The sequence below is a fragment of the Dermacentor variabilis genome, chromosome 9 (genome assembly GCF_050947875.1).
Source record: "Dermacentor variabilis isolate Ectoservices chromosome 9, ASM5094787v1, whole genome shotgun sequence".
Classification (NCBI taxonomy): Eukaryota; Metazoa; Arthropoda; class Arachnida; order Ixodida; family Ixodidae; genus Dermacentor; species Dermacentor variabilis.
In genome coordinates this window covers 52305634-52330620 of record NC_134576.1, presented here as the reverse complement: position 1 = coordinate 52330620, position 24987 = coordinate 52305634, and the positions used below count along the sequence as shown (strand labels likewise).

Below are 24987 nucleotides of genomic sequence, written 5' to 3'. Positions count from 1 at the left end.
GTAAAATGCTCCCACATACATATCGCGGCATCTGCCCCTGGTGCGGCGACACACGCCCTACACTCGTTCGCATCTCGTGGGGGTGCGGGGGCAAACCTCAGCACTTAAAGACGCCTAGCACGTCATTTGAGCGGTGGGAGGTACAGCTGACCGGCCATACCCTGGCGGGACAAGAAGCTCTCGTCCAGCAAGTATGTCGAGCAGCCATGGCCAGTGGAGTCCTGGAATGAGGACACCACCCACTCGACCTCAAGAGCAACCACCTCGATGGTCCGAATAAATGTTTTTTCTCTCTTTCTCTCACTGCTAAACGCACGGCGATGCCACATACACGCCAACTTTGACGCATAATTTGTCGCAAAATGGACGCGCGTTGTTTTTTTTTTTCTTTTTCTGACAGACAAAATAGAACCCATTTTTTTTCTCCAAAATAGCGCAACAGTTTATTGAAAGACAAACACGCTGTATCAGGCCTTAGAAGTGGTGGCCGACGCTGCACCCCCATCCAGCTTGTTTCCCAGGTAATCCATGCCGTTCAGCAGCTGCTTGGTGTGCATGCCTTTGACCAGCAGCTTGCCCGTTTCCTTGTTGCGGATGTCCACTGTGAGGAAGGCTGTGCTGCCGCCCAGCTTCGTGGTTGTCGCCTCCACCGTCACCTTGTCTCCGAGCACCGCCTTATCCACGTAGCTGCACACGCATAAAGACGAAGTGGTAAAAAAAAAAATGGGAGAAAGGAACTGAATGTCAACAAGCTGATAGACGGTCTTGTGGTCGCCGCTGCTCTCTCATCATAAATTACTAACATTATTGTCACTATCCCTACCGTATTAAATCGCTAAAGTTCATAATAACAGAGTTTAGAAAATTAAGCTCATTTACTATGATAATAATGCGAATGGGATTCTCGGCATTGTTTCTTCTTTGCAGCTATCTGGCGATGCAACCGCAAACGAACTTGGATCATTGGTTATGTAACACTGAGTATGTGCGGCTCTCCAGTGAACCCCTTTGACGACAACTTGTGTCACTAGATATCTGGGTGTGTTTCCCTTCATGATACTAATCATAGCATAAAAAAATTTGAAGGCCCAATCCACTCTGTGAAGGTGGATTGCCAGCGAAGCTGTTACCATCCACTTAACCTATTCTAGTCTAACGAATGAAATGAGTACGCCGTAAAATGCAGTACATAATCATTTATTGCACAACGACATTCACGACGACTTTATGATCGCTGTGGTATACACCGAGGTTTTCGGTTTTTTACAGTTGCCACGTTCTTCGCCAACGTTAGGTCGACACACGAGTCACGGATGGTGGTTGGTAGTTTCTTTTCTGTGTAACACTTTAGTACAAACTCTTCGAAGACAAATTCTACGAACCACTCGCTATCCTGTCTCGAAATGTCGACGTTAAAGTGCTCCACGATGACGAAAGGCGTAGTGTTATCTCTCGCCAACACCGCGAAGTGCGTTCGCATGAACCGCTCTACGTCGGCCTTGGAAGTGCCCGGCGAAATTTACACGGTGAAGATGACGATTCCATCGCGGGTTTTGATGGCACACACATCGCCGCAGTCGACCGGGTCAGACTTAAGCGTGTACGCGTTCACGCACGCTTCTTTTCTTGCGTAGACGGCGCTAAATCGTCGATTTCTAGAAAGCCGAGTTTTATGTCAACCGGCACGAAATAATCGCCGGTTGGTATAGGTAAACAAATATATTTCAGAGCGATGACTACACTTGTTAACACGCAGAGTGTAAACATTGGCGTGGAATATTGCCGCCCGTGTGCGCGTGCGCTACATGTGTTTTTTGCGCTAAATCGTCGATTTCTAGAAAGCCGATTTTTCTGTGGACCGCCACAAAAGAATCACCGATTGGTAGAGGTAACCAGCTTCGCTGTAAAAAACCATACCATCACGAAATGAACCTCCGGCAGCGCTAACCCATAGACATAATGCTCGTGCCGGGCGACTTCAGCGCCCAACACTAGTAATGGCGCTACGAGAAGGTAAACGCTAGAGGCCTTCGAACTTGGGAAGCGACCGATGCAGTTCGCTTAACACTCGCCAACGATATGGACTACCCGACGCGCATGAGCCTTCGACCAGACCAGCGGGTACGAGGAAGAAAACACGCGAGGCTGAGCCGAGAAGGATGGTGGCTTGAGGCACGGTGTCTCCCGGGCGCCCAGTGTCGGAGGCCACGTGATCAAGCGCGCGCTAAGGAAAGAGCGCGCGCGTCTCCTCCTCTAGCACGCTCGTGGCTGTCCGCATGGCTGCCCACACGCCTACCTTGTCTGCGGCGGGCGCGAAAACCAAGAGCGAGCCGAGGTGCCAGCACGGTGGCTTCATGCGCGCTGTAGGTCGCATAATCTCGAGCTTCGGAGACGCGATGAAGCGAGAGACGACACGAAGCTTCGCGCTGCTTCTTCACGCCAGCGCTGTGGCAGCGTCTGCTCGCCGTCATCCAGTGAGATATGTTCATGTTCGCCTGTACACGCTTGACACTATGCTTCTTAAGTTAATTAGTTGGTAAATGTTTACCGCAATCTATACCCAGCGCTGTGGCAGCGTCTGCTCGCCGTCATCCAGTGAGATATGTTCATGTTCGCCTGTACACGCTTGACACTATGCTTCTTAAGTTAATTAGTTGGTAAATGTTTACCGCAATCTATACGGCCCTTAAAACTATATGTAATTGTCTATTACTTTACTGTCGCTATTAGTGCTTCAATCGATCGTCTTTCGGGCGAAACTATGACTTTGGTTTCATGCTTACAATATTAAGGCGGAAGCCTTTGATGGCTCATTGTCAAGGTCATCTGCCGTTAGCAGAAACTGTCACAGCTTTCCGGCCTCCTGATTGGTCTCCTCTGTGTCGTGACGTCACTGTCGCTAGGTACAGGTGTGCGCCTCCTGACTGACTCACGTGCGCGACGTCACTGTCGTCAAGTGCGGGTGTCGGGGTGGTTCGGCGCCGCGCGGGATGACTCATCGCATCGGCACACGTGGCGGCCGTGTGTTCGACGGTGTGCCCTGACGTTACTGTCGTCAGGCGCTTGAGGTGGCCTCCCGATTGGGCGCTGTATGGCCTGACGTCACTGTCGCGCGGCGCGCGTGGCGACCGTCTGCTTGGTTGTGGTGTGGCGGCAGTTTACTTTGCGGTATCGTGTGGGAAGGATGCCTCGTCTCGCCAAACCAGTGCCTCCCAACACGCGACGTGCGGCAGCCGCTGAACGTAAGCGGCGCTCAACAGAGGCTGAGCGTATACGTCGCATGCATCAGGGCGGCGAGGCGCGTTCGACACCAGAGTCCAGGGACGCGACGTGTGTGTGTGTCTTGTGGCAGGATTTCCATGAATGTAGATGTCATTGTGCGCCTGTGCAGTCGATAGCCGTAAACAGCTCCAAACCACAGTGAACATCTAAATATAAAAAGCTTATTCTCTCTGTTTCTCTCTCTCTCTCTCTCTCTAAGAAAGCTTCCATTTAAAAACAATGAGCCAGACGAGAGAAGATTTTTTTCAAACCAACCACTTTGCCTGCTTCGCCACGCGATCCACGCTTCGCTCAGTTGCCGAGAGGCGGCGAAACCAATCCAAGCATCAGCCCCATGAGCTGCAGCTACAGCTGTTCTAGTGGCGAGGGCGCAGGCAACAGAAACTTCGCGTGTTTCTGTGACACTCGGAGCTGCCGTGTTGCCCTGGGTCCGACTGCACCTGCACCGCCGACTCCGCTCTGTAACTGCGCGCAGTGCGCTGAAAGCCACATGCGGTATCCTGCGGGTGCCAGAGCGAATGATAGGCATGCGAGGGCGAGTCGAGAAGCGCGGTGCCTTCACGCGCGTCCAGCAGTGTTCAAGAAAATGTGTGTATTCTGCGTGCATGTGAAATATTATAGTTCTATTTCTATTTTGTTTTTTAAACAATACAAAAATCGTGGAGCCGCATCATTCATATGGGGACGTACTACCAGCGAAACTGATTAGATTGCACACATGGGCTGCATACGTAATCAAATCACAGATTTCTTTTTCATACGGCACCACACTGGCGACACAAGCGCCGCCGCGGTCACCGCACCTCCCATGCACTGCCGCAACCGCTGCTGAAGCCCACGCCAGCACTTCCGACGCTCGTGGCGACCACAGAAGCCCAGGTCACGTGCACAGGTGCCGTCGCCACTCTTTCCCCTCTCACTGTTCGTCAAACAAGATTTAAAACATAATGTGCATGAAGGCCGATTTGCTATTGGTGTCAACCTGAGAATTCGTTCCAAATCGAGTCGCCTTGCGAACTCCCCGGCTAGAACTTGCAAATATGTTCCATGAGGTAATTAGTTAAAAGTTTAATCAGTGAATTCGTGTTAATTAGTCAATTATGCATTCGAATTTTTTGTGCCAATAATGCTCGGCTCTTCGAGTAGACCAGCTCGTGGACTATATATATATATAGAATTGTGCTTTCTGCCACAGGCAATCCTAATAAAAATTTTTGAAGTGTTCGCTGAAACACCCTGTATAGTGTTTCTCTTACAGCGCAGAATTTATGCGGTTATATTTGAACCCCCGAAAGTGTTAAACTTCTTTTGGGAAGTTCAGATATTTCAGGCCTTAAAATCAGCTACATTTATGTACGGCACTCCGAGATACTTTACTGCAGTGCTTGTGTACGAATTGCACGAGCCCGTCAGAGGCTATGCTGAAGGCTCTTGTGAAATGCTCAGCTAAGTAGTACATACAACTGAAAAAAAAAGTGCATAATTATTCACTTCTTTATTGATTCATTCACTCATTCAAGTTGACATATCGTTGCCGTGTGTTGGCCGCTTGAACTCCGTGACATGTGCCCTTGTCCCGTTGTTTGTGTGCCCCTACATTTTACCTCAAAGGCGCTAACCACAGAGGACGCTTTTGACTAGCGCCCTATAAGGGATGTCTAAAAATTGGAAAGCCCGTAATTCAGCCCACAATAAAATGAAACATCGCGACAGACAGGAATAAAAGAAAAAAGTTACGAGGCCCAGCTGGATGCGCCGTTGCCGCAGGCGCGCTGACCTACAAATCCGTCACATATCCGCTTGAGGTTACAAAAGGACGCATCTGATGGGCTAGCCGCTGGTACGATCGCACTCTGCGCAATATAGCCCAACCTGAACTCACGCGTGATAAACAGGAAAGAACTGTCACACAATCAACAACTGGACGTTTAAATCGACCGCATGCGATAGGCCATCAGTTGTTATCAGCGCAATGTCAGTCTTTCCTGTCGTTTTCCGTGTTCTTTACAGTTAAATGTGCGAGCAAAGATTACAGACATTTTTCATCGGTACATCAGGGACATTTTCATCATCCTGAGCCGGCGCGTGCGCGACGCTGCTTGAATGTGTTGCCGTCGCGTAGTGCAGAACAATCGTTCTCCGGTGAAATTCATGTGATGACAGTTCATAAGGAGTCGTCGAAGAACCACTGCGCATGGCCTGCCTTTCGGTGCGGCAACTACAGTATGCGGAAACTTCTCTCGGCTGCATGCGCGACACGCATCACCAGCCGCGGTGTGTGTATACGTGTTGTAAAGCATTTTGGCTGTATCGGTTTTCACTGGACGAAGAGTATCGCTGTTTCTGACTTGCCGGCGTGAAGAGGAAAATCTTTTATCTCATCGGTCGGCGTAAGAACTGAAACATATATATGAGAGCGCTCGTGTATGGCCAAGCTGTTGCAACCCCGTGGAGACATCTGAGCCCCAGTCGTTACAAAATATTTGCGTCAGCCACCGCCATCGTTCCCACGCATTTCAATCTTAGTGAACTTGAAGTCATTATGTTATGTCTGCTTTAGGCTCCTGTATGAGGCGGCGTTGCAACACAGCGATCACTGTGCTTGCATGGTAAATTAAGCGTGACACATATAAGCTTTGTGCTTCGGAATCGCTCTTTAGCCCCGAGAAGCAGTAATATCCAAAGGGTATCGCATAAAAAGAGTCCGACGGCTATTTTTGGCGATACGTTGGCAAAAACGGGTGAGTACGTCGAATACAGAGGGCGGGACGAACAAAACCGAAAAAATAAAAACGGTATCGTGTGTACTTTCGCTGAAAAGAAAAGAGAGAGAGAAAAAAATGACAGGCTAACGCCGCAATAAGACCTAGCATAACTATGCAACATGACTGGACTATGCGATGTATAGAACAAAAATATCTATAACCTATATCATCTATATCACTCCTTCGGACGCTCGCGCAGTCCGCAGCCGGCCGCTGAAGAAATGTGAGAAGTGTGATTCACGCTGCATGGTATGCTGTTATTACTTGGGCCGCAACCTTGTTCGACAAACGAGGTAATCGCGCATTGTATCTACACATAACGATTTTAAGGCTTGTCAAAGTAAACAGCACATGTTATTCGGCAACATAACGGTACTCATATTGTTAGTATTGGCATATGTTCTGCGACTACTGATTGCTGCGAAACTATAGCTTAGAACAACAGTGGTAATGTTGCAGTACGGTCACATTCGGGAAATGCATTTTCAGAAATACACAACTGATCTCCGATGCTGATTGTAGACTCACACACGCGCGCGCACATCGCTTTGGGTGCTTCGTCCGCCTCCAATGCCAGCAGAAACTCCGGCCACGCCGGCTTAGATCACGTAAACCAGTATACGTCTCACGGAACCGTTCCCTACTTAGAATACGCCACGTCATGCTAACAGACCGTGCGAGTGCGGAAGCCACCGCAAACTGCCGCTGAGCACATTATACCTGGTAAACTACACCGAGCGCTCGCCCAAGCCAGTATGCCGACTTATTTATCATAGATGCAGTGGTGGAACAGCCGCTGCATCTATGAGTTTCTCACTATATAGTGAGAAACTCTTTGGATGGGCCTCTGCGTTCTTTTATGATGAGGATGATAGCGTGCTACTAGTTTTGATTTCAGTTCTACTAGCTGCGAAGCATCAACGGAAGGAGGGTTTCGCTCTTATACATGCTTTGGTGCAGGCTCGGTGCAATTTTCCGCTAAAATGCCGTTTTGGCGCAGGATGGTGCCAACAAGGTTGGCAACGTGTTGAAAGGCATAGCTGACGATGCCTTCAACATACTCATGTGTAAGAACTGCAGCACTGTTGATTCCATCATAACCGAATGCCATCGGTTTGAACAAGCAAAAAAATTGCCGACGATTACGTTACTTCCTAATGCGAAATTTGAGCGCAGCAAATAAGCTGTTTCACCTTTTCGATAGATTGAGGCAAAGAAATCTAGCAACACATGTATGCGCTATCACAGAATTTTTGTTTTATTTTTCACACGTATTCCTTTAACAAAGACTCCACTAACAGTTCTTGACAGTCATGAAGGAAGCTTTGTGGTCGGAGAAATAGACTGATATATGTTCGACTTGGTACACCAATGCTTGATTCTCAAAGACGAGATGTATACAAGTGCCTCGCGAGGTTGTCACAGCCGTGGGACGCGTTACGAGCGAGAGGAACGGGATGTTCTCCCGCATAAGTGTTAGGAAATTGCTGTTTGTCTTTATGTCAAGCCGCCACCGATCTGGCTCTCTGATTGCCACCGCACAGGGTGAACGGCAGCGGCAATTTCGGCTCGGGCGGTGCACATATACAGATCCGCCGCCACCGATCTGGCTCTCTGATTGCCACCGCACAGGGGTTGCATTGGAGGAGGAGCGAAGAAAGGAACTAAGTTCGAGCCGGCGCTTTGACAACCGGAGACTCGCAGGAAGAGGGGGGAGGGGGGCGACGTGTACACCCAGCGGCAAACGATGGGGGCAGAAGCGCGCGCAGCAAGCGGACAACACGATAAAGGGAGGAGGGAAGAGATAGCAGCGACTGACTGATGCCGCTGACGCCGATAGTGAGTCAACCCCAGCTGCGGAGTTGGTTTCAGGGACAACGAATAACCGGCGCGTCGGCAACTGAAGAGCACCCTATCCGCCACACAAGAACAGGGGGGGGGGGACCCTTTCCTCCTCTTTCTGCATGGCGGCGACGGTGTTCTATGCAGTCACGTTATCTTGACTCTCTAGCGGCGTCAGCGGCATCCAGCGGTATCAGTCGATCGCTGCTAGCGCTGGGGGGATGAAAGGGGGGCGGAGCTGGTTACGAGGCCGACGACGACGCCGACGCGAAACCCAGGAACGGACGCCAAAGAGCTGCGCTCTAAAAGCAGGCGCATTATACTCACCGCTTTACCAGACTCCCGGACACGGCTGCGACATCCTCATGCGAAGATCCCGTGGCGCCCCCTCCGTTCTCGACGCCTAATAACGTAACCAGGATTGTTCGCCAGGAGCTCGAAGCCATGGCTCGAGCCGCTCATCAGGCAGCTGATCACGACCATTTGGCGACAATGTCTCTCATTCAAGCCGTCGTCCGTCAAGAGTTCGCGAATACGGGCATTCCACAAGCCACCGGTCATGCACCTCAGCCCATGCGCGCTTCCGGTCCTCAGACTGAACACCTCACCGCTCCTCTTGTTGCTGCTGCCGCTTCCGCTTCTCGGTTCACACCCAGCTACGGAAACCCATCTGAGTGGAGGAAACCAGACGATCGACCAATCTGTTTTTCTTGCTCTCGCGTCGGCCACATTTCACGCCACTGCAGCAATCGTCGGTATTACCGACCAAGCTTCCTCGGTGACCGCCGCCAAGATAGTGGCCGCTCTTCTAGCGCATCTCTTCTCGACGACCACATTCCGGCCCGTGAACCTCACCGCCCATCTTCACGCTCTGCACCGATGTACGCCGATATTGCCGCTCCAAGGCAACTGGTCTAGCCGATCGCCGTCACCTCAGAGTTGCCAGTCGCGCTCCCCTCAACGACTACGATCTCTCTCCCTCCCTCGCTTACTCTGTCCATCAACCGGGAAACTAACCAGTGCAGCTCCGGGAGGTCAGGGTGCATTGACGACAAGGACCGAAAACCCTCTATTGACCCCTACTTCGCAATTTGCTCCGTGTTCTCGTCGACGACATAGCCGTTGTTACTGTTCTCATTAATACAGGCAGGCGCCTACATATCTGTTACGAGTTCCACGCTCCAACGCCGCCTACGAAAAGTGCTGACACCTGCCGTCTCTCCTACTGTGCAAGTAGCTGACGGCACCCGAACACCGGTTCTTGGTATGCGCACTGCCCGCGTTACTGTCGCCGGCCACCACGCTCCAGTTCTCTTCGCTGTTCTCGATGCTTCCCCACATGTCATTCTTGGTATTGACTGTTCTGATCTGATCCTTCCGCGCAACATCCCACTTGCTCACACCACAGTGGTTGTTGCCAACAACAGAACGAAGCTTCCAGTCCTCAACTTTTGCACTTCCACCCATATTCTTCCTCAAGGAACTTCCCTAGTCGAACTGTCACCGCTGGAAGAACGTACAGTGTCCGCATGCGCTGCTTACACTGAGGTTGTGCGCCAGCCTGTCATACCGGCACCAACCAAGGCACTTCTGAACAGTATGATATCCCCGACCTCTTACCTTCCAAAAGTGAAGCACTCCGCGTTGTCCTATTTTCTTACCTTGACGTTTTTGATGTTGAGAACAGTCCACTAGGCCGTACACATGCCGTGGCCCACCGCATCGACATTGGAGATGCCAGCGCCCTTCACAAGCACCTTTACCGAGTGTCTCACTCTGAGCGCCAAGTCATCCAAAAGGACGTAGAGAAAATGCTTGACAAAGGCGTGATAGAGCCTTCCTGTAGCCCTTGGGTGTCCCCTGTGGTGCTTGTGAAAAAGAAGGACAACAGCTGCCGGTTTTGTGTCGGTTATCGCCATCTCGATCGGGTAGCGAAGAAGGATGTGTACCCTCTCCCTCGAAGTGATGATGCGCACGGCTGCCTACATGGTGCCAGATATTTCTCATCGCCAGATCTCCGCTCGGGATACCGGCAAATTGCCGTCGATGACCGCGACCGTGAGAAGACCTCTTTCATCACATCCGACGGTCTCTACCAATTTAAGGTCATGCCTTTTGGGTTGTGTAACGCACCTGCAACTGTCGAACCCATGATGGACACTCTTCTACGCGGTCTTAAGTGGTCGACCTGTGTTTGTTATCTGGACGACGTCATCCTTTTTTCGCCCAGCTTTGAAAGCCACCTCCCTCGTCTTTCGGCCATTCTCGACATATTTCACCGGGATGGCCTCCAGCTCAATTCCTCTAAGTGCGCCTTTGGGCGCCGCCACATCAAATTACTTGGACACCTTGTTGATGCTACTGATGACCAACTAGTGCCTGACAAAGTTTCCGGCTCCCGCAAGTTCACGAGACTGACAAAGTCCGCATTCGCTGCACCGGACCGACTTTATGAACTTAACATCATGCCTTTTGGCCTTTCTAACGCTGCAGCCACATTTTAGGGCATAATAAACAACGTTCTTCGTAAACTAAAATGCAAGACCTGCTTCTGTTATCTCGATGATAGTGTCATCTTCTCCCGTAAATTCAGCCAACATCTTCAGCGATTAGACGAAGTTCTCAAGTGCCTTGCAAATGCTGGTCTCCAGATCAACACAGAAAAAAATTCACATTTGCAAGCAAGAGTATCAAATTACCCCGAAAAAATTACTACTGTTCTCCAGTTTCCTCGGCTTGGCGTCCTATATTTGTCGATTTATCCGCAACTTCGCTGCAATAGCGGCTCCTCTACACAAGCTAACTGGTTACCGATAAAGGATTTACGTAGTTTCCTCGGCTTGGCACCCTATTTCTGTCGTTTTATCCGCAACTTCGCTGCAAAAGCAGCTCCTCTACACAAGCAACTAGTTACCGGTAAAGGATTTACGTAGTTTACTCGGACTGGCGTCCTATATTTGTTTATTTATCCGCAACTTCGCTGCAATAGCGGCTCCTCTACACAAGCTACTGGTTACCGGTAAAGGATTTACGTAGTTTACTCGGCTTGGCGCCCTATTTCCGTCGCTTTATCCGAAACTTCGCTGCAAAAGCGGCTCCTCTACACAAGCAACTAGTTACCGGTAAATGATTTACGTGGTTTACTCGGCTTGGCGCCCTATTTCCGTCGATTTATCCGCAACTTCGCTGCAATAGCGGCTCCTCTACACAAGCAACTAGTTACCGGTAAAGGATTTACGTACTTTCCTCGGCTTGGAGTCCTATATTTGTCGATTTATCCGCAACTTCGCTGCAATAGCGGCTCCTCTGCACAAGCTACCGGTTACCGGTAAAGGATTTATGTAGTTTCCTCGGCTTGGCGTACTATATTTGTTGATTTATCCGCAACTTCGCTGCTATAGCGGCTCCTCTACACAAGCTACTGGTTACCGGTAAAGGATTTACGTAGTTTCCTCGGCTTAGCGTCCTATATTTGTTGATTTATCCGCAACGTCGCTGCAATAGCGGCTCCTCTACACAAGCTACTGGTTACCGGTAAATGATTTACGTAGTTTCCTCGGCTTGGTGTACTATATTGATCTATCCGCAACGTCGCTGCAACAGCGGCTCCTCTACACAAGCTACTGGTTACCAGTAAAGGATTTACGTAGTTTCCTCGGCTTAGCGTCCTATATTTGTTGATTTATCCGCAACGTCGCTGCAATAGCGGCTCCTCTACACAAGCTACTGGTTACCAGTAAAGGATTTACGTAGTTTCCTCGGCTTGGCGTACTATATTGATTTATCCGCAACTTCACTGCAATAGCGGCTCATCTATACAAGCTACTGGTTACCGGCAAAGGATTTACGTACTTTCCTCGGCTTGGCGTCCTATATTTGTCGATTTATCCGCAACTTCGCTGCAATAGCGGCTTCTCTACCCAAGCTACTGGTTACCGGTAAAGGATTTACGTAGTTTCCTCGGCTTGGCGTCCTATTTGCGTCGATTTATCCGCAACGTCGCTGCAATAGCGGCTCCTCTACACAAGCAACCGGCTACCGGAACCTCTTTCATATGGACTGACGACTGCGAGTCGGCTTTTAAGCTCCCAAGCAGAACCCTGCTTCCGTGCCAGTGCTTAACTCGCCACTTCGATGACAGAGCCCCCACAATACTCCCTACTGACGCAAACGCACAAGGCCGGTATTGGGGCTGTACTTCTGCAACGTAATGTAGTCTCTAAAGAGCGAGTCGTAGCATACACCACCCGAACATTTTCTCCAGCTGAGCGGAACTACACGATTACAGAGCAAGAGTGCCTGGCTATTGTTTGGTCGATTCAGAAATTTCGCCCATACCTTTATGGTTGCCACTTCACCAGCGTCACTGACCACCATGCTCTGTCCGCTGTCATAAATGAAAATATGCCACGACGCTTAAGACGCCGGATACTCCGCTTGCAGGAATATGACTTTACAATAACGTACAAGTCTGACAAACGTCCTCACGACGCCGACGCACTGTCTCACTGCCCCCTCTCGCTCTATCCTAGTAACGCGCCGTCGCCTTCCCCACCACGCCGTTCCGACACTAGGCCTGCCTCACACCAGCTCTCGCTAACGCCTCTGGACCAAGTTGCCCTTTCAACACGCTTTGGTTTCGTCTTGCTTCAGCGGGTCGACTCCTACTGCCGAACTCTCATGGATCGCCTTAGTGGGTTCACCGAACCACCCAACAACCAACTGCTTGCAACGCCAGCTTCGACAGTTCCGCCTTGAAGATGGTGTGCTACACCGCTGCGTTTACCACTCAACAGGTCAAAGAGTTTATTCAGACAACGTATGGTACAGTTGCCTAGGGCGCAGACCAAAAGGCAAGTGGATGCCTGACAAGGAGTCTGCGCCCTTCTTGCTCCCATTCGAGAGCACAAGACATTCAGCGCATAAAATAAACACTAAACGAGATGGAAATACAGAGTGGTTGGTTAACATTGAAACTGGAGTTACTTAATATTGAACATTTATGTACAATTGGGAAAATACTGTACCAGTAGGTCCGGTAGGTCCCAGTCCTACCTCACTGCCTTCGCCTTCGTGTATTAGAGGCACTTCACGACGATGTATCGGCTGGCCACTTAGGTTTCCACAAGACACGACCGCATCAAGACCCCCTACTTCTGGCCTGGCCTAACCGCAACGGTGGCCAAATACGTTACATCTTGTGCGTCATGTCAGCACCGCAAACGCTCGACATCACCGCCAGCCTATTTACTACAACCTCTCCCTTGCTCGGACGCACCTTTTGAATTTGTTGGGATTCATTTATATGATCCCTTCACTTTCAAAGTAGGACTAAGTAGGACTTCATTTATATGGTCCCGTCCAAAGTAGGACTAAGTCCTACTTTGGACTCCATTCCGAACTTCAGGCCTCTGTAAGAAGTTTCTTCAACGCCACATTGGTCCATACACCGTTGTGCAACAAACTTCTGCAGTGAACTATGTAGACGTCCCATGACACTCCGTCACTGACCGCCGTCGCCGGAATGCATAAATTGTTCACGTCTGTCGTATGAAGCCCTTCACTCCCTGTTTAGATGTTCTATAAGCTGCGGCCAGGCTTGCCGCTTCTATGGCAGGGGGAAATAAGCCTAAGCACTATTAACGTACTTCATCGTTTTATCGTTTTTTTATGTGCATAGCCATCATCATCCCTGATCTTCTGCTTCTTCGCGCATGAACTGGGGCGTTTCCTTTTTAGAATAAAAAGAGCTTGGCAGCTCCGTCGGTCTCGGTCTTTAAATAAATAGATAAATAAATAAGTAAATAAATAAATAAATAAATAGATAAATAAATAAATATAACGACCAACGCTACGTCGCCTGTTGACTTATTCACGATACCGTGGCGATATATAGTGGGCGCAGGTTTGCCTATGAGTTGGGCGAGATGCGTGTACATAACGTGCGATAAACTTACTATGCGCGGCGCTACTCCTTTTGGCACTGTGTAACGAGTGGCACCCACTCTTGCCGATCTTCCGCGGTGTAGAAGTACTTTCATTGGAGGTTAGCGATACAACGCCGACGAATAAGTGATCTTTTTCTATCATCGGGGAAAGCTGACTATATCTCGAAGGGCTGGCAACACAGGTAGTCCTTTAAGTAGCAGCAGTCCGTGAACAGGGTCACAGATTCATTTCATTTCTTAAGAGGAAGCTTTAGCGCGGGTGCTCATATCTAAATACATGTAAAAGGAGAATTCGTTTTTCTCGGCAACCACTGCACCAAATTTGACGAAGTTTGTTGCATGTAAAAGAAAAACTTAAAATCTGGTGACTGTTGGCTCCGAATTTTTGAGTTAGGTCGTCAACTTCTTATAAAAATTGGCAAAAATCGAACATTTTTGAAAAAACGGAACTATCAAGTTTAAAACTCTGTAACTCAACAAAGAAAAATTATAATACGTTTCTGTGATTTGGATCTAATAGTACATCTAAAGCGGACAAAATTGATATCTTACATACGAATATTAAAAAAATTTAGTAATATGGAAATACAGCTTTTGCAGAACCCTTGTAACCAACGTAACAAATTCACATAATATATAAAAAGACATATACAATTTGTCCGCTTCGAATGATCTAATGGATGCCGTTTACAGAACCGCGATATCTGTTCTTGATGCAGAGCTATGAATTTGTAAACTTCGTGCTTCTATTTTTTTTCAAAGTGTCGAATATTTGAAAATCGTTTTACCAAAATTCAGGGCCGAAATCGAAATTCCGCTTCCAACAGTCACTAGAATTTAACTTTCCCTCTCAAATGCAACAAATTTCACTAAAATCGGTCCAGGGGTTATCTCAGAAAAACGTTTTTGCGTTTTACATGTATTTGAATACGCCGCGTCGGAGTTGGGCCCGAGCTAAATCGTCCTCTCAAAGGGAAGCTGAAGAGTCTGTCGAATTCAATAAGACGCTCATATACGGATGCGGGAACCTTATAAACCATGAAGGTAAAATTTTGGGGGGTTTTTTCACTTAGGACTGACGCAATTGTCGGTTAAAATTGCGCTGTAGATTCGCCCCCCGTCGAGCGCCGCGCGCTGCTGCTGACGCTGACGATGCGAGCGGAGACCGGAAACCGCGGCTTAGTGACGTCAACACTGGTGTTCCGCTGCTTCGCAGTCTCCGCGACCGTGCCTGGCCGGGCTTATTTCTGCGTGCGTGCCCTCCTAATCTGCTTCGCTCGACCCTACATTCCTTTATTTGTGTGTATATAGGAGTGGTAGTTGACGTGCGCAGCATCAATTGAACTTGTAGGCCGATCATGCCGGCGTTCTGTGCAGCCTACGCTTGCACGAACACCAGCGGCAGCGACGATGTTCCGATGTTCCATTAGTTCCTGCAAGACAAGAAGCTTTCAGCTAAGTGGGAGCCTGCTGTGAAGCGAAACAACTTCAAGCGCTCAAGAACAAGTGTTGTCTTCTAACCACTTCCGTGACGATTACTACCGGAGTTTGTCAATAATGCGTGCTTTGGGTTCTCCTTTAAAAAAATAGTTAGCACGCTGAACGGAAGGTGCATGTTTAGCGCCCACCCTTGACGCAGGTTTCATCGCCAAGCGCCGCGAATTTTCTATTCGCACGTGTGTGGGGAAACAGCCTGCATGCAGCTACCCTAACGCAGTGCAAGCGTAAAGTTTGCATGTGTTGGAAAGCCTGCTCACGCCAAGACGCTGCACTCCCCCTTCTCTCGCACGCATAAGAAACCGACCATCTCACGTAGCCGACGGAATTCGCCGGTTACGAGTGGCGCGCGCATGGCGCGCTGATGAAGGTTCTATACTACACGTGCAACAACAGCCGGTAAACTTTTCCCGCGTTTAAACCGTCTGTGTAGATTGCCGACAGCTTTGGGGCCGCGCACGAATGCTGAAGATCGTATCACCGCTTACGTTCTACGAGGAGGCATGCAGGAACATAACACTACAGTTGTTTGCCCGGAAACGCACTCACTGGAACGCTGAATGCAGCTTAGCTAAAAACATACTCGCCAAAGAACATTGGCGAGTATGTTTCCCCTTGTGTAGAGTAGCAGTATGTTTCTCCTTGTAGAGTAGCATCTCCTTGTGTTGGAAATGTTCCAAAGAACATTTCCAACACAAGGAGGTGCTAACACTTCGCCTTCGTTCGCGTGGAAAGCAGTGCTTGCACCAGCATTTTTTGCTTCTTGGAGAGGCCGGCTCTTCGCAATCGGCTCGTACATGTAGTATGTACAAGTATGTACGTACGTGTAGTATGTACAAGTATAAACCCCTTACAAGTGATCTTGCACGCTACAGCGACAGCGCTACAAGCGAGGCGATGGCTGTCGCTTTCACTCGTCGTCTGCAAGCCGAACTCCACACGATCGACGGCTTTGAGCGACGACATCCCGGTGTGAGGGCAGCAATATACGCGCCGAAACTAGCGTGGCGCATGCTTTATCAATTTAGGTTGATGTATTTTACTGAAGAAGGAGCATAAAATATTTCTGAAAGTGTTGCACTACGTTCTTATTCTTGCACGTGTAAAATTCAATAGTTTGCTCGTTCCGTGCGACAAACAGCAGTATTTGAGTTATGTACATCCAGTTTCGGCTTCGCACAATTGGCTAGTCGCTCATAGCATTTCCGGGCGACGAGCGACGAGTTCTAGATTTCTAGAAACGAGCGATCGAGCAACAACACCGAGCGATTTGTTCAAGCGACGGCCCGTTTTGTCGCTCCAAGCCGTCGCCCGTCACCGTCCCGCGCAAAATCGCTCTCGTAGAGTTTGGACTTAACGCCGAACTCCTCAGAGAAACGCAAGCTCTCGAAAATTTCCATGACCGTCTCAGCAAAACACCACCAAACTACTTTGCACCATGCTTCGTGTGCAGCGGCAGCAGTCGGTCCGAACGAACACCATTGTTGACGTCACGAGGCGCCCGACCAATCACAGGCGGAAACGAGGCGCGCGAGCTGGGCGTGTCTGCTGCTGCACTTTTCGTCTAAATAAAATATGTTTGCGCTTTCTTTCACTCAATTTCGATGCGATATTTGAATTCAGAGGGTTGAAAACCACGGCGTACTGCTCTTCACTCATTTTTTCTGGAAAACCTTTCAGCTTCCCTTTAATACGCCACTCACTATTTTTTGCAGCCAACTACTGCACACGTACTCACTCCACCGCCCCACATTTCGCAGTATGAATTGAGCACATTGCGTCGGCGAAAACCCGGTTACATTTTCGACAGCTGGTCGCACAGTAGCAGGGGGAAAGCGGTCATGGTTTCGTATTCGCGCGTTTTCACTGAGGCAACGTGCGGCGCGCCGCCGGAAGCGCCATCTCGTTTCTCCAAAGCAAACTGCTCCACGAAAAGGTTCGATGGCTACGGTTACCAACGTTTCCTTTCTGCAATGGGATATGTGCCTGAGGCTCAGAACTCGTTTCGCGCAACGAACGGGCTGTTCGCTCTGATCGGGCTGTCAAAGTGTCATGCAACGTTGACTTTACGGTGGAGGTTCTGACGCCCGAGTGTATAATTACAGGATTCTCGCAGCACCTGTCGCATGCGTGGTACGCAGGCTGCAGGGCCTGGCGATTGACGTCCGATGTAACTGCGGCTGGTTTCGCACGTCGCACGAGCGGCACAGCCATGCGGATACGAGACGAGGTCGGTAAACGTTAATGCAGCGGTGCTCTTGTGCGTAGTGTCAAATTCCATATTGTCAAATTAACCCTTTGTCAGCACTGATTGGCTCAGAGGGCAGCTAAGCCTTCACTGATTGGTTCAAAGCGCCAACACTGCGGTATTTGGCACTGCCTAGATAACACCCTTGGTCCCACCAGTCATGTTTAAGAGGAAGCTTTAGCTCGGGCCCAACTCTGACGCGGCCTATTCAAATACATGTAAAACGCAAACAGACTTTTCTGAGATAAGCACTGGACCGGTCTAAATGAAATTTGTTGCACTTCAGAATGAAAGTTAAATTATAGTGACTATTGGAAGCGGAATTGCGATTTAGGGCCTGAATACTGTGGGAAAATTTTCGGAAATTCGCAAGTACGAGAAAAATAGACCCACAAAATTTAAAAATTAATGGCTCTGCATTATGAACAGATATCGCGGTTCTGTAAACGGAATCCATTAGATCATTCAAAGCGGACAAATTCGGCATGTCAATTTATTTCTTACGTGAACTTGTTACGTTGTGTACAAGGGTTCTGCAAAAGCTATATTTCCATATTACTGAATTTTTTTTAGATTCATGTGTAACATCAATTTTGTCCGCTTTAGATGTACTATCGATGCCATACACAGAATTGTGATATCATTTCTCCTTGCTGAGTTAGAGCTGTACACTTGATAGTTTTGTTTTCTGAAAATTTTCAATTTTTGACAATGTTTAATAAAAAATTGATGATCTAAATCGAAAATTCAAAATCAACAGTCACGATATTTTAAGTTTTTCTTTCAAATGCAACAAATTTCGACAAATTTGGTGCAGTGGTTTCCGAGAAAAACGAATTCTCCTTTTACATGGATTTTGATAGGAGCACCCGAGCTAAAGTTTCCTCTTAAGAGGAAGCTTTAGCTCGGGTGCTCCTATCTAAATACATGTAAAAATAGAATTCGTTTTTCTCGGCAACCACTGCACCAATTTTGACGAGGTTTGTTGCATTTAAAAGAAAAACTTAAAGTCTAGTGACTGTTGGTTTCGAATTTCTGAGTTAGGTCGTCAATCTTTTATTAAAAACTAGCGAAAATCCGAAATTTTCAAAAAACCAAACTGTCAAGTTTAAAACTCCGTAACTCCTAAAAGAAAAACGATAATACAATTCTGTGAAATGCATCTAATAGTACATCCAAAGCGGACGAAATTGATATATTACACATGAATCTAAAAAAATTTAGTAACATGGAAATACAGCTTTTGCAGAACCCTTGTAAACAACGTAACAAATTCACGTAAGATGTAAAATGACATATCGAATTTGTCTGCTTTCAATGATCTAATTGATGCCGTTCACAGAACCGCGATATCTGTTTTTGATACAGAGATATCAATTTTTAAAAATTGTGCTTCTATTTTTTTCAAACAGTCAAATATTTGAAAATCGTTTTAAGAAAATTCAAGCCCTAAATAGAAATTCCGCTTTTAACAGTCACTAGAATTCAACTTTCTCTTTCAAATGCAACAAATTTCATTAAAGTCGGTCCAGGGGTTACCTCATAAAAACGTTTTTGCGTTTTACATGTATTTGAATAGGCCGCGTCGGAGTTGGGCCCGAGCTAAAGCTTCCTCTTAAGTGTAGTGAGGAATTTTTCTTGTGCATTCTCTGTTACTTCCTTTTTGATAGTAACAAATTAACTAATATTCCAACTATTACGAACAACATTTGTTCACCATAAAGTTGGAAAAATTGATAACGCGCCCCGGGCAGCCAATCGTATAGTTCGCCCTACTAACGTCATTGGGGCAAATGACGTCAAATGGGTAGGGGCGGCTTAAAATTCGGCCGAGCGATGTGCTGCGATCGGCAGCGATGTACATTTTTAAAATCTTATAATAAATTACACGCTTTACGCAGAGCACTTAGATGAGTCAATGATCAGAAGGACCTACTCTAAAGACTCGGTACGTTTGTACAAAATCGTGAAAGTCGTCAGATCCTACACTACCGTAATGTAAACAGTCAGACAGCGTGCTAAATACGCAGTATACGTGATGCTAACATCAAAAAAGCGAAGCTGACGTCTTCTGATGACATGGGGAGCTTTTGCAGCTTTTTGGGACTAGACAGTGACAATTTCAGTAACGCAGAAACGGAAAGTTTTCATTTTTTTCCGGGGGGCAACCAGCTTTCCACACCCCACTCATATGCATGTGTGTATACTGTGTATATATATATTACCTTTGATAACAGTTGCCCTTGAAGGAACTTCGTGTGACCTCGAAGAATGGTTCAGTTTAAAGAATTGTCTTATACTTTGCTATCACTAATACTGCGTCACTACTCCGGCGAAACTGCCCTTTTCTTTTTCTGAGACTCCAAGTATAAACGCTGCTATGCGTGAGTGCTATTGATTCTGATTTCGAGAGAATCCGGCTCAGTCTCGTTTCGGTTACTGAGTGAATTACATGTATTTATGACCTCTGCATGCATGTGGCGATGTTTCCATCCCTAATAAGTGTTTATTATTTGAAAAGCTTTATTTTTCATGAGATGTTAGCATAGCCTACTGGAAAGAGAAGCAATACTGAGACACATAATTTACGTGTATTTCACATGCCATTGAAAAAATACTCTTCCGAAGGGGTCACTGAAGTCTGCAGGTTTTTTTCGGGGTCAAAAGAGAATGCAACACAATTTGAAGCGAAGTGAACATACAGCAAAGCATTCATTCTCTAGGCATAGTTTATTCATACCATTAGGAATAATTTTTAGTTGGCTACCTTCTTCTCTATAAAAATATAAGAAACTTTTGTCATCTGTATATATTTAAATATATTGTGTTTGTGCATGAGGTTCATACTGAAAATTTAAAAAAAAATGCTGAGGTGAAAAAATATGTATGAGGTAGCCGCCACTGATGCTTCTAATGCGCTTGTCCTCCTATTGTCAGTATTTGCAGAAATCAGAGGTGACAGTACGAATGAAAAGCCGTGCCCATCCGCACAGACAATGACGCAGTAAGCTTTCAGCTACAATAAAATTTCACCTGAAAAAGTAAAGACAACTCAAAAGAAACCTCAAATGATGTGGATAACAGAACTCTAGTAATGATACTTTAAGGGGGGCTTCGGCATCACAAAAACTTCGGAGGGGTTTCAGGTCCCGGAACCGCCGCCAAAAAGAAGTAAACTAGTTGGCATAAAAAGAAAAAAAAAATATACAGATCCAATGCACATGTCATAATCCATGGGAAGTGAAGCTTCAGTGAAGCAGTTAAATAACTGCTACACAAATAACGTCGATGCGTACTATCATGTTTACTTTCGTCATATGCAACATGTAATCTAACATAATATATGTGTTTATCTACCACAAAGGTCACAACTTTAATCACGTACAACTTTTGTGTCAAGGCGCTACACAGCTCACTAGTTACACTGAAAGGCAAACACCAAAGCAGGCGGATGCGTAGTGTCAGACGTATACGTCTGCGCAGCAATTTATGATGCTTGTCCACGGGAGAATGACCGTGACAGCAAGGTGCACACGCAGAGGAGTACGACACACGTCTAGCTTCAGTTTAGGAACCTGTATTTCTGTCACAGCTAGCATGTACCAACTCTGGAGGACAGGCAAAGCATGAGTACACACCTATAGTGGCATGCCTAGACTGAATGGCTATACAAGAGAAAATTAATCAAGGCAAAAGAATGCCTCGAATATAATGTGATGTACCATTAAAATGTCAGTATGCTGCAGAGATACCTATGAGCCAACCCTGTAGGCATACATGTTCAGGTTTTATATAGGAATTATTTTTTATTACGCAGAGCTGAAGTATGCTTACTTGCACTCCTTAGTCGATAAGCGCACAGGGGCTTTATAGTAAGCCCATGTGTTGGTACTTGTGTTTGGCACACACAAAATCTTTGTATACAGATATATCCACAAGTATATCCGCCGAGAAACCAACCGACTGCCCAGCAGCTAGCAGACACGCCAAACTAGGGAGGGTGGGAAAGGAAAGCTTCGGTTTAGCATGCAACTACATGGCCGATGTCTGTACTATATAGGATTGGCTTAGGTGGGCATTGGTGGATGAAACTTATAATCAGTATGTTATGGAACACAAACAACGAAGGGCCTTTCCTTAAACGAGGGTGCCATAAAGTGTCGTGTCTCACTTAGTTGCATATCCACAGACTGCTTATTGTCATTAAAGGGACTTGCGTACGAACACGTCCCAAATGCGTGGTAAAAGAGAACGTCCCCTCCACCCCCAAGTTTGCAACGCCAGGGAAGAAAACTTTGAATGCAAGCTGACCAAGGTATGAGTAAGCAACAACAGCCACAAAAAGCAAATGACATATTTATTATCAGTGTCTAGCATCACCCATGAACTCGCCACGGCTAACAGTAGGCAGTAACTGTATGACATAGCTCGGTGCCGTCGTCTCACTCAGAGTGATATTGAACAATCAATGACTATGCACACACTGTAAGCATTCAATGCGGTCAGTTGTACTGTCTTTTGACCCTGGTGTTAACAACATGCAATTTTTTTCAGCTTCGACGGTTCGTAACTTAATTCTCAAATCTAAGCAAGCCTAGAAGTTCCGTAACTTGTGTTGTTTTCAAAGAAAACTATATCGGCCTACATTTGACTGATTGCAGCATGCCCCCACAGGTCGCAGTTAGCAAGCCTAGCTGTGCACCACAAAATTCAACCACACTGCGCAAAAAAGAAAGAAAAAGAAAAAGAATGTCCAGGCAAGAAATATAGAAGACAACGAATACAGCGATTTTATATCTGCTGAAGGTATTTTGTCAGCCAAGCATATATGATTTTATCACTGGAGCAAGTGACTGATGTCTGGAAGTCTATAGCTTTGATCGTGAATAATCCGCCTTATTTCATCTTGTCACGAGCATCTTCGCTCTTGCTGATTTGTACACTTGTTAGATGGCAGACATCTCTCTCTCTCCTATGTGTGTATATATATATATATATATATATATATATATATATATATATATATATGTGAACAAGAATGAAGGAAAACAAGGGGCCCGATTTTTATTAGTCATATCATAAGACACCAACAAACAAGGCTAGCAAAGGGGAAATTATCCGTAGTTCTTAACTGAATTAAAGAAATGATAAATAAGTGGAAATAAAAAACGGATTAAAGAACAGCTGGCTGCAGGTGAGATACGAACTCATGTCTTTGCATTACAAGCATGTGTAATGCAGAGACCTGGGTTCGTATCCGTGTTTGCCATCTACTGTTTGATGTCCATGTTTTCTGCGCTGTTTGTTCACCTTACGAAACCACACCAACCAGCCCAGCTCCCTGTCATGATGTGTGTACCGCGTGCCAACAAGAATATATTTATATGTGCCTGCTGCAGGGCAAATCGCCGCAAATCAAAAGAACGTCACCTCATGCTCATGTCCACGCTGACATTCCGCACGTCGCGTAGAGTCAGCAGTGCGTATGTGCTAATCACATCCACGAGGCTGGCTGAAAAACTCCCTTGCATAGTTCCAAGGTTGTTCAGGATGTTCTCGTTGACCGTAAGCTCAGCGGTGCATTTGCCATCGCCAGCCGAAACGATGTGCACCTGTCAAGGAGATCAAGGGTTCGAAAGTTGCACTAGCCTACATGCACTACACTTCTGTTTCTGAAAAATAGATCAGCACACACGCGACGCTGTCCCGCAGGTAATTTTCAATCCTCATTAACTATTTCCATTAACTAGAAAAAAAAGTGCCTTTCCTTTTTTAAGGCTTTAGCAAAGAATTTTTACCGAGCACATCATCATGGTTACAATACAGCCTGTTATACGGGGTGATCATTTTTAAGTTTTCCAGAATTTTTAAAAATCGCACGTTGCAAATAACATAATTCTAGTCCTTGAGCTGGATCATTGAGAGAGGCGGACATTACTTGCTCGAGAAATCGAAACGCATATTCAACTCAGTAAAGCCGCACTAATTAACGACTTAATTACTTTGCCGCACATATTGCCATTTATAAATTGTAGCCGGCGAGTCTGCAAGGCGTATTCACTTGGAACGAATTTCCAGAATGGCACCAGTTTGGTGACATGAACCAACAAATTTGCCATAAAGATGCACTGTTGTTCCGCTTTTTCTTTAACAAAACGTTATTTTGTGCATTGAAGCACAAAACAAACTCGAATGCCCATGTATTTCATCCAACACTTTCGGAAATAATATATCGAATCTGGTGTCATCCTGGCGACTGAGTTCAAGTGGATACGTCTTGCAAACTCACCGGCTAGAATACATCTTAGTGCATATTATGCAATGTAAACTGCACAACCCTTTCTTCTTTTCGGGCAAAACATCACACACTATTGCGTATGAGGCAGCAAATCTCGGGCGTATGCTGTGGCACAAGGATCGGCAGGTCAGGAAACAAAGCTCACCCCTTAGTCGCTGACCATAGCATGGGCTGGTTTTGTGGGGTTTCTCTCGTCCGAATTAAGTTCCCATTCCGACATCATTCTCACACTCACTGGCACTAGCAGCGACCAAGAAATCATCTGAAGACGTAGCAGAATCGCGAGGGCTGCGCGCCCTACATATATATCGCCTGCGCACGGCAGAAAAATTTCAGACCACCGTGTTTAAAGCCTACCCACAAAAACGAAAGGCTTTGTAGATAGCGCCAGGCGGGACGCGAACCGACGTCTTCGCATTACGCTATTACGCGCGTATCGCGAAGACGTGGGTTCGTGCCAGCTGCGGCCAGTTGGTTTTGATCCACTTTCACTTCCCTTAATTTGTCATTTCTTTAATTAAATTAATAAGTACAAGCAATTTCCCCCATGCTGTCCTCGGTGTCTTCGTTTGTTGGCTTCTTATGACATGAATAATAAAAATCAGGCCCTCGGTTTCCTTTCTTCTCCTCCAGTAAAGAGCAAAGCATAATATACAGGGACCTTCAGTTAGCAAGAGCAAGAGTGCCGGTTGCCTTGAGATTGGGTGTAGTACGGTACCCCAGAAACCAGGGCAAGGAAATGAAACGCTGCGAAAGAATCAAGGTCGATATACACAGAATCTATTTAGGACAGCCGAATCTGAGCGCGTGCGGCAGTAACGCAGTCATGATGCTCCAGCGCTTGATCGCGAGTCAAGCACGCTCCTAAGTACGTGTGACAACGTACGTTTCATGGTTAAAGCGCACCTGACCTAGCTCCTTAAAAGCAACAAGAAAGAACAGATATATTGTAAAAGAACGCAAACGTATTCACCGCTTCGAAGTGCTTCGTGAACGTTCCGCTCATTACGACACGTTGCAAGAGCTGGCGCACCCGATCTAGCGTGTACACAGCCATGTTGTTTACTGCCGTTGCCATACGGTTGCTGGGATAGGATGGCTAGAGCT

General features: G+C 47.0%; 1 protein-coding gene across 1 annotated transcript; it reads right to left on the bottom strand.

Annotated features, from left to right (window-relative positions):
- Positions 1-415: 415 nt before the first annotated feature.
- Positions 416-24987, bottom strand: LOC142592687 (acyl-coenzyme A thioesterase 13-like). Its single transcript, XM_075704256.1, has 3 exons — positions 24854-24987; positions 23013-23194; positions 416-687 (listed from the first exon to the last, which is right to left on the bottom strand). Exons 1-3 carry the CDS (start codon positions 24956-24958, stop codon positions 468-470), a joined length of 507 nt encoding a protein of 168 aa, XP_075560371.1. The 5' UTR covers positions 24959-24987; the 3' UTR covers positions 416-467.

What these genes read in the sequence shown, in the direction of transcription:
- LOC142592687 (XM_075704256.1), bottom strand. Translation starts at nt 24,958, where the DNA reads ATGGCAACGGCAGTAAACAACATGGCTGTGTACACGCTAGATCGGGTG. An exon ending in TCACGAAGCACTTCGAAGCG is followed by an intron (nt 23,195 to 24,853) that starts GTGAATACGTTT and finishes TCTCCTTGACAG; the next exon opens with GTGCACATCGTTTCGGCTGG. An exon ending in AGCGTGGACATGAGCATGAG is followed by an intron (nt 688 to 23,012) that starts GTGACGTTCTTT and finishes ATGCGTGTGCAG; the next exon opens with CTACGTGGATAAGGCGGTGC.